We start from the raw sequence: 12715 nt of genomic DNA on the forward strand, positions 1-12715 counted from the left end.
ATCGTCACTTACGAAGACAACAACGACAGACAGACAGTGGGGAACAATGGGTGTTTCCGTCAGGTCTGTGTGGAATCCTTTGCCTCCTAGTACGTTAAAGACGTTTTATCATCGTGTTTGCTTCACAGCCTATACACAGCATAGGCTGTGCAACTGAGGGGCCCAAGCATCATATGATCACATTCTGTTAACCTTCAGTCCATGATTAGCTTCTCAACCACCAGGGAAGACGAGAGGCTGTTCGCTGTGAAGCGTTGTCGTGCGTCCCCAATGTCTACTGCTACCGAATGAAAAGATGAGTTGCGGACGAACCAATGTCGGTGTACGGGTGGTTAGAATTAACCTAGGTTGCCTGAAGGTCGCACAAGACCAGAATCACCAGATCATTCGTCAAACGAACTCCGGCGTGTATCTGATGGCAGAGTTCGCTTGAAGGAATATATGTCATCAACTTCCCTGGACACGTTGCCACGGCCAATCCAATGTCATAGAGAGAATCCGCTCAGCATGGGTGGATCTCCGTCCGCAAGCGAGCCGTTATTCTATAGAAAAAGACAAAGTTATTATTATGTAGGTCATGGAAAGAATTACATATTTCTCACGCTCGCGCCACTCCTCTAAGAGTTGGACAACGAGGAGGAGAAATCATAAATGGCGACGAACGAAGCAGCAACAACAGCGACTCCAACCCCCGCAAACATAATCACCGCCCTGACTAGTGCTTTTAAGAGCCAAAATGGCGAGGCAGCATCGAGCACGCGCATAGCCCAGCTCCTCGAGCAGAATATGGGCCAGCTTGGCGAGCTCATGCGGCAGGGCAAGCTTACTGCCGTACAGATCCAGCAGGTCCGTCGGCTTTTAAATCAAGTGAGATTTATTTATCTCACCTGGGTGTCTTATCTATAGCTGAAAGATTACGCTGAAAAACACAAGTCCGCGACCAGTGCTTCGGGAAACGTGGCTGGCACTTCAACCGCGAATGCCGGTACAAAGGTACGACACAATGGGTAGGAACCTCCTTTGTCTCATCCCGTTTGTGGTAGACCGGAGCTGTTGCGACGACTGCTACCGCTTTTAAAAGCGGGTCACCAGCACCTGTTCTTACATCCACACCTGGTGACGGGTATCCCATTAGCCAAACTCTCAACACTACCAATCCAGGGCCCGTTCAGTGGGCTGCTGCGCAGCAAGGAAGACCAACTCTTACAGGTGGGATGACTAGTGGCAGATTGTCTGGTGAGTTCCTGATGATTATTTACCGGGAAAGTAGCGGTCCCGTCCGAGTACTGATTTTGATCCATGTTACCAGGTACCCCTGCTTCGATCGCACGATCTACGGACGACGTTGGCATGCTTAGCTTAGAGGATAGCCACACACGGAGAAAGAATACCCCGGGAGATCAGAGCATGAGACGGTCAATTCAAGACCTCGTCTCAAGTGTTGATCCCAATGTTCGGATTGAACCTGAGGTGGAGGATGTGAGCCATTGCACTCAAATGGTTTGACACGTCGCTCATTGTATCGTTTACAGCTACTTCTTCAAATCGCCGACGAGTTCATCGACTCGGTCACGAACTTTGGCTGTCGACTAGCAAAACATCGCGGCGGTGACACGCTCGAAGTCAAAGACCTCCAGCTTCACCTTGGTAAGCCTGATCAATTCATTATTCCTCGTTCTAGTTCTCATTGCTCTGTCTCAGAACGCAACCACAATATCCGTATTCCTGGATTTGCATCGGATGACACGCGAATAGCTTTATCTCAGGCTGCTGTAGCACCTTCTGTGCCTGCAGCGGCAACAAAGAAGGCAGCCCAGGGTTCATCCATGACTTTACGCAGTCACCGCTTGGCGCAGGTGCAACAAGCGAAAAGGGAGAGCAAGCTCGCATCGTGAATCGCGCTGGACATTCTCCCTTTCTTTGCTATACCTCTTCTTTGCTTATTCGACTTGTAACTTATAAGTACTATACCATGCCATACTAGTATCTCAACGTTGTACATTTTGCAACTATCAGTAGTTCTTGCTGATCAAACATCACTAGATATACTAGTACTTACTCGAGGAGGGTTGAGTCTGAAGATCATACATATATTCAAAGTACTCCAAGACCGTGTGCAAGGCCGGTTGACCCCTTGCGTTCAACGTTGATTGCACAAGTTAATCTTAAACAAGTAAACCATATCAATATCATGGAGCCCAACAGCACTGCCGAGCTCAGACGATGGTTCACCGGCACCTTCTATGGCGGTTTTATTCACTTGCTCGTCTCTTTGTCCCAAGGTGCTCGATCTACACGTAGACACTTCATAGCCTATGCCTCCACCATCACGCAAATTCGGACTCTGCCATCACGCAAAACACTATCGATGCTGACACTACGACCGTATCTTGTCCATTTTCGCTGGCCATTGACGTGGAGTGTTCTCTATCACTGCTCTGACAGCGCTACTTGGCGAATCGTCCCTCGTTGACCTGCAGTCGTGGTCGGAAAGGCAGCTGATTTGCACTTTACACTGGATCTTCCCCAATTCAAGGCGCGTTGGACTGATTTTGTCTCTCTGCGTGCGTATTTGATGGTCATATATTATAGCCCAATTCCCGATGTCCTTCGACATCTTCCTTACTTGAAAAGCCTTCTACCTGCAGACACACTGCTAACGCTAGTGTTGTTGGCAGAATTCGGCAGTTTTGCCGACCGCGGTTGCTGCAAAGCCTTCTACCTGCAGATACACTGCTAACGCCCCTTCCAATTCACGCCATCTGTTTAGGCTAGAGCAAGTCTCAGCGGAGAGTTAAAGATAACAACGCTAACATTTTATTACCTAGAGCAAGTCTGAGGTATATGTTAGTTAATGTAAGTACGAACGATGAATATGATGCGTACCTCAGCGAGAGTTAAAGATAAACAAAGCTGAGGTATAATGCTACGAGACTGACGCGTATAGTAAGAAGCCGGAGCCAACGCTACCGGAGAGACGACATATGTATTGGTGCGGAGCCAATGCTACCGGTAGGACGACGCAACTGGTGTCGAAGGTGCAAAGATGCGGATAAGTGAACAAGAAAAGGAAAGGAAGTACGAGGTTAATCCCTCGGACCGTTGTCCGTACTTCTCCTTCCAACAATCTGAACCCGAGGCTTTCCGAGGACCTAATGTCTATGGCGTTACCCGTAATCGTCAGGAAAGTTGGAGTGTTGAGTGGAATAAGTTAATCCAGATGGGGCACTTGGTAATTAGGCATCTCCCGTGCTTGTTTTCTCCACGTATGACCCTCGGGGACAAATATCTAAGGGCATCAACGTATCTTTCAACCCGCGCATTTCCATCCACGCTTCTATCTCGATCTCCTACGCTGCAGATCACCTCCTCGAGTTATCCGTTCATGCTTCCGGGTGTGGATATCCACAACCTTTGTCGTAGATAGCCTGTCTCTTGGTGCACGACATATCCGGAAGCAAGTACAGAAGCAAGGGATGACTCGGTCACCATTTCCGTCATTCCGCATACCACGACGCCTCTTGGCGAAGAAGTCTTCAACAACTATGGGCTCAAAGCGAACGACGAGTTGATCCTCGGATGTGGCTTCTCGCTCCCACAAAATCCGGATGTCAAAATTACGCTACGGCTAGGTGAGTCCTGTAACAAGTGGGCGATCGGTCGTCATACAAGCGGTGCAGAGGGACTCTGAGACGAAGTGAGACGATTGGTGGCTGAAACCCCGGAGGAGATAGGGTATGAAGAAGATTTGGAAGCAGCACAGCTGTTGTTGGAAATGGTTCAGAAGAAGTGCGATTTACTTCCCGATTTCCCGGACGAGGACGACGCTGGCATAGGCCCGGTGGTGAGACTGATGCTCAAACATTACCTAGAAGGTCACCGGGTTGCCGGGAGATTCGTTGCGGGTTTTCCTGACGTCGCTCGCTAGGGAAACATGACATTCTTACTTCATTGAAGTCACTTTGAGGAGAGACAAGAGGCCGCGATAGAGGCCGCAAGGGACGAAGGCATTAAATTAGTATTTGATGATGACTGAATATAGAGAACTTGAAATCAACTGTATTGTGGGTGTACACCTAATATGCCTACGACATATGCAGCAATATCGGCGAAGATATGTAAAAGCCAGGTCTAGAATTCGAGATAGTCTAATGTTGCGAGCATTCAGACCTCGAGTTTGTCAGGCTTCTCGTCAAGTTCCCAGTCTGAAAGATACGACAGATCAGGATCTTCATGGGGCTTAAACGTAATATTAGCTTGGTTATGAATGATACCAAATGAAATACTCACCAACGAGGAATATGCAAACAAGTCCAGATTATTCTCGCTGGGGATGAGATCATGAGACACCTCTTCCAGCATGCCCGAGACCAGACACCAAACCGTCGCAATCGGATGCTTCCACTTCAAATTCCCCCAGAAACTCAACATGATCATAAACTCCAGCGCCCACGCCAATGTAGAACTTATTCAAAGGCATTTTGTTTTAGAACATCTATGGTATGCATCATATTAGTCTGTGTTCCTGAAGTTGCTGCTGTAAATTTACCTGCCAGTGGACCACATCTCCACGGTCTTAAAATCATTATTCTGCAGGGCTACAATCCACAATCCACAGAAGGCCCAGCATAGTATGGAAAGCACAATTGCATCCTTTAGGCAAATTCTGCGGGTAGTTGGAATTCGTACTAGGACAACGGCTAGGAGCCAGGTTTCTGCCATACTGACGGCAGTAGTGACCACTCTAGTCCGAGTCCGGGAAGGGAATAATTCCATGTTCAGGAAACTGATGTACATGAGAAAGTAGCACCAGATGATAACAATTTTTTGTACTAGTGATCGTTCCTGCCATTAATATTGTGATGGGTGCGGTAATCGTAAAGAGAAGATTTAGATAGGGGTAAAATCTAAAATTCATTAATTGTTGAGCAGAACTTGAGCTTAGTAATATTCCCTCACAGGCATATGTCGGACTGTCGGACTGCAATAATGGTGATCGATGAGTGCAACGGCTCACAAAATGAAACACACACACTTAGTAGATCACTGATCGTGGGCCTGAGGGCTGGCTTTTTGCCTGCAATGGTCTGTACATGAGGGAAAGTTAGCACACAAAAAGTGGATGTTTGCGGTTTTTTCTTACAATGCGGCCTGACTCGGAGTGGCAGGAAGACAGTCGGGTGGAGTGTTGCATATGTAGATCTTGTGATCCGACAAATTCGTAGATTATCCTGGCGTCGTCATCTCTGCAGCTGGCGCCGAAGCTGAACATATGAAGTCAACTAGATGTTTTTGTTTTTGTTCGTCCACAATATACCGTCGGCTATAGGTCGGCACATTTGTAAATCCTCCGATACTAAATTTCCCTATGCTCAGTGCTCACATGCAATTTTTATGATTGGACATCCCAAACCTCAAATTGCTTCCCCACACACGACTTGACTGCGAGCTTCCTAGAGTCTGGGGAGAATCGAACTGCACCCATCCAACTAACGCTCTTGAATGGATCAGCCCTGAGTTTGCCAGTGTCCAAGTTCCATATCCGCGCTGTAGAGTCGCGTACCCCGCTCGCCAGCCGCTAGCGTGCTGTCCGCAGAGATATTAATGGAAGGTGATCATCCGTGAGTGGCCTTCGACTTTTTTCACAATCCCCGTCTCAACCTCACAGGTTTTTAGCACCCCACCATCGCCACCAGTGACATCCATCGACCTATCCCTTGATACCTCACCACCAATAGCCTCCTTCTCGCAAACATTCAGCACTTCCTCAATCTCCTTGTCCGCCTTCAGATCCCACTGATGAATGGTCTTGTCATCAGATCCGCTGATCATCCGCTGGCCATCTGGGAAATAGGATATAGATCCAATATACTCTCCATGACCCTGCAAGTCATTGATGGTGTCAGATTCGATTTATACCTGGCTACCTTCGTCAATGCGGAAGCCATGGCTGTGTCTCTGAACGAAACCGTGAAGTAGCCAAGTACAGGCAGGGTATTCTTTAGCTACGTTCAATGGTGCGAAAGTGAGGTCTACTGATGTCAGTATGCTGTATATTGACGTTTGGTAGCGGTTCCGAAGATGGGCTCCCTGGTTGCTGAAACTGAGGATAGCGTATTGTTTACAACTTGAACAAGAGCGTCCTCTGTTAAAGTTCAGGTGTGTCAGTACTAAAATGTAGTGAAGAATGTGACCTGACGAAACTGGGAATCGGCCCTTCAGTGCGTACGATAGGATTGTGGAGAGGTCCCAAAGAGATTCCAGGCCTGATTTTTGTGAGTACCTATCAAACCCAAAACGCAATACTACATTGGGGCGAAATAAAGGTCACAGCTCGACAAATCTGTTCTGTAACATTCAGTTGTCGACTACATAAGAAGGCAAAAGATCTCGGATGGCATAGTAGTGCCAGCCGAGTGTGTCGAAGCCACCGGCAAGCGAGATCACCCTTATTCCACAGGCGCTCGCTCTAACTCCCTTTGCAACAATGCAAGGTCTAGAGATGTGGATGGCTGGTGTTTTCCCCAAGATCCGCTATGAGAAACTATAATAGCAAGGTGTGTCTGTTGTTTACCTGTGGTTTGCGAAGCGTCGTGATTTAAATAGGGATGCGAGGGTTGGCAGAACGCTAGTTTTCCTGCTTCTAATCACCATCTCCAACATCTAAACCTCCTTCGTGTTAATATGCAAACTTTCAACTCAAACACCGATTCACCTGCGGTCTCATATACCCCGCAGAACATTGTAAGTGCTTGGTTTTGGAGGTATTGGCGTCTGAATATAAGAATAAGCGTCCATTTCAGCGGTCGGATGTAGTCATGCACGACGTCTCAGGCCAAAATGGTGTTAGCTATCGTCACCGGCAACTCGTCGGAGGGAAGGCCAAGATTTTGCAGTCCAACAGTTCACACAAGAGATTTTCATCTGCTATTTGGCGCCTACCCACGGAAATCCTCGCCCAAATCTTCCTTTACTGCATACCAGAAGACGGAAACTGGGCGCCCGCGCCATATCTGGCCCCGATGTTGTTAACCACAGTATGTCGACGATGGAGGGAGGTTGCTGTGGACATGCCGAGTCTATGGCGCAGGCTGGGATTGGAAGTCGGGAACGGCGACTGGCAGCAGAGAGCTTTCTGCTATGACTCCTACCTCAAGCGATCACAAGGACGTCAGCTATCTTCGACGCTCGAGTGTCATAACAATGACTGGACGGAGCTACGAAGCCTGCTCCAGCCATATGTCGATCAAATATCGTCTATATCTCTTTGTTTTTTCTCCGGTGCCGGCTCCTTGGTAATGGCGGACTTCCGCAGACTTGAGGAGTTGGTTATATATACGGACGGTTCTGATCCTGTACTAGCTGTCGCGCAATTGCCGCTCAGCATGCGCAGTCTCAAGTTGATGGACCTGTGGTTTAACTTCAGGTTGTTATCTGGCTTCAATCCTCTCGCATGGGCCAGTCTCACAAATCTTGAAATCGTGGTAGACGGACTAGATTCGTTCCACCGTTTGCTCTGCCTATGTCCCAACCTCTCGTCCTTGACGATGATTGGAATCTTCACGGCGATCGAGACCTCGGAAACATTGGCGCATGCCAATCTTCAATCCCTGCGCATATCCGGACATTTACGGTTGGACTGGATCGGACATCTTGGGTTATTCAATGCCGTCACGCTCCACAATCTATGCGAGATCAAGGTTCGCAATATAGGACAATGGTCTCACGAAGAATTCAAGGCGTTTTTGACACGGTCACAGTGTCCTCTGGGAAGCCTGACCTTTGGCGGTGGAGTGATGACAACGGATCAGCAGCTAGCAGAATATGTTACCCTTTTCCCTTGCCTCGAATTGATGACAGATCCTATGCTTTCAAGGTTTTACTGTTAACTTAGATAGATGGTCGCTACTATGTACATGTGTCACGAAATGAATGATGATATCGGGTTTGCGCTACACCCTATACTTGTCAGTGCCGCGTCACAGGCGGGTCACAGGCGTGTCACGACAGGATCGCGTCCAAATTGCTACACCCCTCCGCCATGACGGTCGTCTCGGACCACACCATGAACCGTGTTATTGAATAGCAAAGTACCAGTGCTGGCAACCACTACAGAAGTAGCTTCATGGCAAAATGGTTCCAAGCGGCAAGCCATAGCTTGTCCAACATTGAATTTGATTATTACACTTTACAAAGACCCAGCGCCGCCTGAAATAAGGGTTCACCATCCGTTCTCTTTCTCTTTCACCCACAAGCTAGGAACAACTTCCTTCTGTTATGGTCTGCCCAGGGGTAACTACCCACAAACGCTCGACGTAGGCACTCCCATTGCTTTCTACCATCTTCAGGCAACTTTCGGGCCCTGTTCAAGTTCAACCACGCTCAATCCATACGACGACCGTGTCGCATCGACATGCAGTCATGATGACATTCCCACTTTCGTTGGATTCGGACTTTTGGAAGAAAGAAGATTACAAGGGAGAAGTCAGGACTCAGCCAATTGAAGTCGTGTTTCACGATGGATGAATACTTCAGTGCTTCTGAAACGAGGACATGGGTACGAAAATACCTCGCTGAAACCATGGAATGACTATTGTAATCTGTTGTATTACAAGTCCTTCTCTGTTCCAATCGTTCTGGCCCCCCGCCCGTGTGTTCAAGGCGACTATGACTGGGGAGACAAAATACTAACGTTCGGCTGAAGCCCTAGCATATAGATGCGATTCGCATTTTCAAAAAGTGCCATCTTCACAATGGATACCGCCTGGTCTTCCGTGAGGTCTCCTTTGCTGACGAAGCCCGCTAGGACCTGGAGAATCAAGGTTCATATCTGGAGGATTCACCTCTAAGGAAATATACTGATTACCTCGTACATCACCTGGCGAGCTTGGGCAGTGGCAAGGTAGAACCTTTCCGGCCACCACGCCGCATCAGCTGTGGAACGGTAAGTGGTGTGTGCGGTAACAGATGGACTGCTAACGAACTGGACCACAAGATCTTATTGGTAGGCGCCAACTCAAGCACTTGACGTACCACAGTACGTTGGCCGTCGGCGGAGATAAAGGGGAAAATCTCTCCGAAGTCGAGATAAACGTTCTTGTACACGGACGTGAGGTAGCCAGCGTCTCTCGTGTAAGGATAGCTGGAATGCAGAAGAACAAATATGGTTTCTGGGAAGGCCTTGATGATAGGCTGCATATGCGCCGGAGAAGACTTTGTCAGCGTGATGTCATTGTCTCCGAGACCTTCAGGCGGATAAGCGTCACATAATGCGACTTGGGCCGTTGTTTTGCAACGCACCTGTGTGGAACTGGACTTTCGACGACGTGAGTGGGAAGGCGTTGCGCGGAACGGAACGAACGCTTACTAGGTTTCTTGCATTTGCCTGCGATATCGAGGACTATCTTGACTAGGTGATCGTTCAAAGCTTTGTGCTCGAAGCGAATGGAACCCTTTTCCTTGAACTGCTCGGTTACAGATGCTAAGCACTCGTAGAGTTCATCTGCGCTGCATGGTGCGGGGTCGACATCCAGACCGGTTCTATCGCATAAGTGAGTTGAGCTGATCATCGATCCAGGTCATGATATAACTAACCTGTAGCAAGCGACAGACTTATACCCTACCACATGATCATCTACGGCAGTGTCAACCATGTAGCTGGTGAACTCCTTCAGGAACGTGTCGCAGAGAATATCAATCGAAAGAGACGAGTTGACATTTGCGGCGAGGATGTCTTGTAAGATGTTCTAAGCATCGGAGCTGAGCGTTTCCTAAAGATAGAGATGGTGATACCTTACCTGGCCCTCCACTTCTAATCTCACAATCCGCTTCGATGGACTTACGGTGTACTGGTCGTGCCAATTCACTTCTTCAGCCATTTCTGCGACTCCACCTAAGCCATCGTCGAACAATATACACTGAATTCCCGTGGGCTCCATGCAGAGTTTACACAACTCTGCATAATCGAACTCGAGCCTCTTCTTTTTGACGCCTTCCCAGGTAGCATTGTCACCTGTCAATCCAAAGAGCTGAGATAACTGGGCTGCTGCACGCAAGCAGGGAAGAGTGTAAACGGCGTCGTTTAAGGCGTCGCCATGGGCTTCAGATATGAGTACTTCGTATTGGATGGCGTCGCGGTGCTTAGATTTCAGGAATGGGTGGGCGTGGTTATCGATGATGGGGTACCCAAAGGAGGCTTTGGCTAGTTCTCTGTACATTGGTCCCATGAAACTTAGATGAGATGATGATGATGATATGATGATACAGAGTGCTCGGAAGCAATTCGTATCTAGGGGCTGAACCTGGAATATTAATAAACGACTCATCGATATCTTATCAGATCAAACAAATACAAAGCTACTTCCGCTTTTCTTCATCCACACGACCAGTAACTGTTGCCATGCCTGTGACAGTCAAGGATTTGGAACGGGCCATTCGAGCTGCATTCCCCGTGTCCCATCTCAATATCGAAGATCAATCGAGTGGGTGTGGGTCCAGCTATGCAATTCTCCTGGTTAGTGAGGTACGTGTTCGAAATGAGCTGAAGCTGCTCATAGTCAATGTGAAACGGAATCATTACATAGGCCTTCGAGGGAAAGAGTACTCTTGCAAGGCATAGATTAAGTGAGAGAGTCTCAGCATAACGTTCATCATGATACGGGGATGCTCATTGTCTGACAGTCAACCAGGCATTGAAGGAAGAAATATCACAACTGCACGCGTTTTCTCAGGTGGGCTTGGGAACTTATTCGTGTTGGAACGCTACTTTGGTTGATCGACCTTCTTTACAGAAATCCTTCACTCCAGCGCAATACGCTGTGCATCAAGCGAAAAGTGGTTGACCGATGGAGTTCTTATGCAACAGCACAGTAGTGGTGTTTCGCCGGAAATTAGACGGATGACAACTGGCATGTTTTTTTAGTTCAAGTGGGGGATAGGCCGGTAATACTGAAATCAACGCTCCAAGCGTAGCCTTCAGATCCAGTGTGATGTGAACGTGGTCTTTAAGGTGGACAATAGAGGCGGTTGCTCCTGCCTAGACCTTTGCCACTGTCCGAGTGCAATGGCTGGCATTCAAGTTTGATCAGTTGTTTCCACAGACCACCGGCACCATTCTACGCCATTCAGATGATTCACATGTCAAGACCATGGTCACACAACTGTGTCCCCTCACGTGACCTTGTGGAGGCCTTGACTTTGTCAATTGAAAATATTATGGTTGTGGATCAATGTTAATGGCCCTGCTTTGGCCAGTGCCTTAAACCACTGTCAGTGTGGTACGTTCCCGTTTCGGTGTGGTTCGGTAAACATCATCCACAGGGAAGTTTCAAGCAAAACAATAGTTTTTCGCCCTGCCACTAACAGAGGTATAAAGATGCTCGCAATCATGATGGACAGCAGAACTCCCAACTCCAACTCCCAACTCCCAACACACAACTCTCATCTTCTTCAGCGTATCTTTTGATCTACCATTCTCACTATGTCAGAAGACACTTACATCGATCTCGACGCCCTTTTGGAAGAGCTTCGGAATTTGCCACCTCCCACCGAAACATACGCATTCTTTACGGAAACCGAGCCTGGAATAGCATTCCTTGACGACCAGCTATACGGAATTTTCAATGGGTTTTTGGCCCAGTTCTTCACGCCAGACATAACAACATTTGCCTCCACTTGCGATAGCCTAATCCCTGTGCTTGACCTGGCGCTACTTACCGCGAAAAATCGTCAGCTGGTATGCTTCATCTCAAGTCATTTTCAAGTTGACGCGCTGGCTTACAAAAATCATAGGTCTCAGATATCTTGGAGGTATGGGTTTTATTTTAGCGTACTAATACGTGTTAAATATTGATTCCGTGGTGGTATACCAGCTTGCCGACGTAATGTTCGATAAATTTGTGAGCGTCTCTCTGACGCTCCAGCAGTGCTTGGACCCACAGCACATTGTGCCGACGCATTCGATGGTCCGAACGCGCTTGCTTGACATCATTAACCAATGTCTCGCGTCTCCGCACGACATAAGTGACATCCGCTGTATGTATCCAGTTCGTTCTCGACTATGCGTGCATGTCTCATGATGCCCACTTCAGCTGAACTCCAGACTCTGCAATCGAAGATTCAAGAGGATCAGGCGAAAGCCGACTTGTTTTCTTGCGATACCCAGTGGATTAATGATCTATCGGAATTATGGCCTGAGTTCAAAGCCTTGAACTCGTGTCTGACCGAAGATATTCCAGCTGCGACGTTGGAAATAGTTGCTCAGGGATGCACGTCTACTGGTCCCACTGAGGTTTTGCCAACCACAACTGCACAACTCAGACGGAACTCGTCTATGATTATGGACAACCTGCGAGCATCCAAGTCGACTCGTCCTCTGGGAGCATCTCAATCTTTATCTGCCCTACCTACATCAGCTTCATGCCACATCAATGGTATCCCTAAGCGAGGCGCCTCTATTTCCCGCACTCAATCACTTTCCGCGATGCTTCCTGCTCAAGCTCAAGCTCGTGTGCTGGTCGCACTTGGGACGGTGACTGAAGAAGAGGAGGAAGAGGACTGAGGTTATATTTGTATCGCATCCATTGGTCTCGGCATAGTCGCAGCATATCACGCAAATATGTCTGTACTTGTAGCATCCCAAATATTAAAACTGTTCTCGAACATTCATAGGGTAGCACATATTGGGGTTCTGAAAAGCTTGCATTTGGACCTGCCG

The 12715-nt window shown here is 48.1% G+C and overlaps 8 protein-coding genes across 8 annotated transcripts; 5 read left to right on the top strand and 3 right to left on the bottom strand.

The window, feature by feature from the left end:
• Positions 1–607: 607 nt before the first annotated feature.
• On the top strand, positions 608–2119 carry DFJ58DRAFT_792051 (transcription initiation factor TFIID subunit A-domain-containing protein). Its single transcript, XM_041390336.1, has 6 exons — positions 608–846; positions 907–993; positions 1044–1236; positions 1310–1479; positions 1533–1647; positions 1702–2119. The coding sequence occupies exons 1-6, from the start codon at positions 652–654 to the stop codon at positions 1893–1895; spliced, it is 954 nt and encodes a 317-aa protein (XP_041243193.1). The 5' UTR covers positions 608–651; the 3' UTR covers positions 1896–2119.
• Positions 2120–2190: 71 nt separating this feature from the next.
• Positions 2191–4049, top strand: DFJ58DRAFT_792052 (uncharacterized protein; the record flags this gene model as incomplete). The annotated part of the gene is made up of 8 exons (XM_041390337.1): positions 2191–2274; positions 2313–2422; positions 2446–2536; positions 2593–2665; positions 3140–3397; positions 3428–3674; positions 3699–3883; positions 3968–4049. Coding segments are annotated over 8 exons (1117 nt in total), but the record flags the coding sequence as incomplete, so codon positions are not given.
• On the bottom strand, positions 4047–4983 carry DFJ58DRAFT_419219 (uncharacterized protein). Its single transcript, XM_041380302.1, has 3 exons — positions 4550–4983; positions 4291–4495; positions 4047–4239 (listed from the first exon to the last, which is right to left on the bottom strand). Exons 1-2 carry the CDS (start codon positions 4795–4797, stop codon positions 4471–4473), a joined length of 273 nt encoding a protein of 90 aa, XP_041243195.1. The 5' UTR covers positions 4798–4983; the 3' UTR covers positions 4047–4239; positions 4291–4470.
• Positions 4165–4431, bottom strand: DFJ58DRAFT_728745 (uncharacterized protein; the record flags this gene model as incomplete). The annotated part of the gene is made up of 2 exons (XM_041385633.1): positions 4165–4239; positions 4291–4431. 2 exons carry the CDS (start codon positions 4429–4431, stop codon positions 4165–4167), a joined length of 216 nt encoding a protein of 71 aa, XP_041243196.1.
• Positions 4984–6341: 1358 nt separating the features above from the next.
• On the top strand, positions 6342–7964 carry DFJ58DRAFT_419232 (uncharacterized protein). The gene is made up of 4 exons (XM_041380303.1): positions 6342–6433; positions 6495–6557; positions 6625–6744; positions 6804–7964. Exons 2-4 carry the CDS (start codon positions 6537–6539, stop codon positions 7887–7889), a joined length of 1227 nt encoding a protein of 408 aa, XP_041243197.1. The 5' UTR covers positions 6342–6433; positions 6495–6536; the 3' UTR covers positions 7890–7964.
• Positions 7965–8410: 446 nt separating this feature from the next.
• DFJ58DRAFT_419267 (amidohydrolase 2) lies at positions 8411–10261 on the bottom strand. The gene is made up of 7 exons (XM_041380304.1): positions 9798–10261; positions 9595–9746; positions 9368–9540; positions 9301–9315; positions 8985–9245; positions 8867–8934; positions 8411–8809 (listed from the first exon to the last, which is right to left on the bottom strand). The coding sequence occupies exons 1-7, from the start codon at positions 10224–10226 to the stop codon at positions 8666–8668; spliced, it is 1242 nt and encodes a 413-aa protein (XP_041243198.1). The 5' UTR covers positions 10227–10261; the 3' UTR covers positions 8411–8665.
• A 138-nt stretch (positions 10262–10399) lies between these two features.
• On the top strand, positions 10400–10841 carry DFJ58DRAFT_661487 (bola protein; the record flags this gene model as incomplete). The annotated part of the gene is made up of 3 exons (XM_041382220.1): positions 10400–10522; positions 10584–10623; positions 10681–10841. 3 exons carry the CDS (start codon positions 10400–10402, stop codon positions 10839–10841), a joined length of 324 nt encoding a protein of 107 aa, XP_041243199.1.
• A 267-nt stretch (positions 10842–11108) lies between these two features.
• Positions 11109–12639, top strand: DFJ58DRAFT_419316 (uncharacterized protein). The gene is made up of 4 exons (XM_041380305.1): positions 11109–11734; positions 11791–11808; positions 11871–12033; positions 12090–12639. The coding sequence occupies exons 1-4, from the start codon at positions 11480–11482 to the stop codon at positions 12557–12559; spliced, it is 906 nt and encodes a 301-aa protein (XP_041243200.1). The 5' UTR covers positions 11109–11479; the 3' UTR covers positions 12560–12639.
• The last annotated feature ends 76 nt before the right edge of the window (positions 12640–12715 follow it).

This window comes from Suillus subalutaceus (assembly GCF_016647625.1).
Source record: "Suillus subalutaceus strain FC151 chromosome Unknown DFJ58scaffold_63, whole genome shotgun sequence".
Lineage (NCBI taxonomy): Eukaryota > Fungi > Basidiomycota > Agaricomycetes > Boletales > Suillaceae > Suillus > Suillus subalutaceus.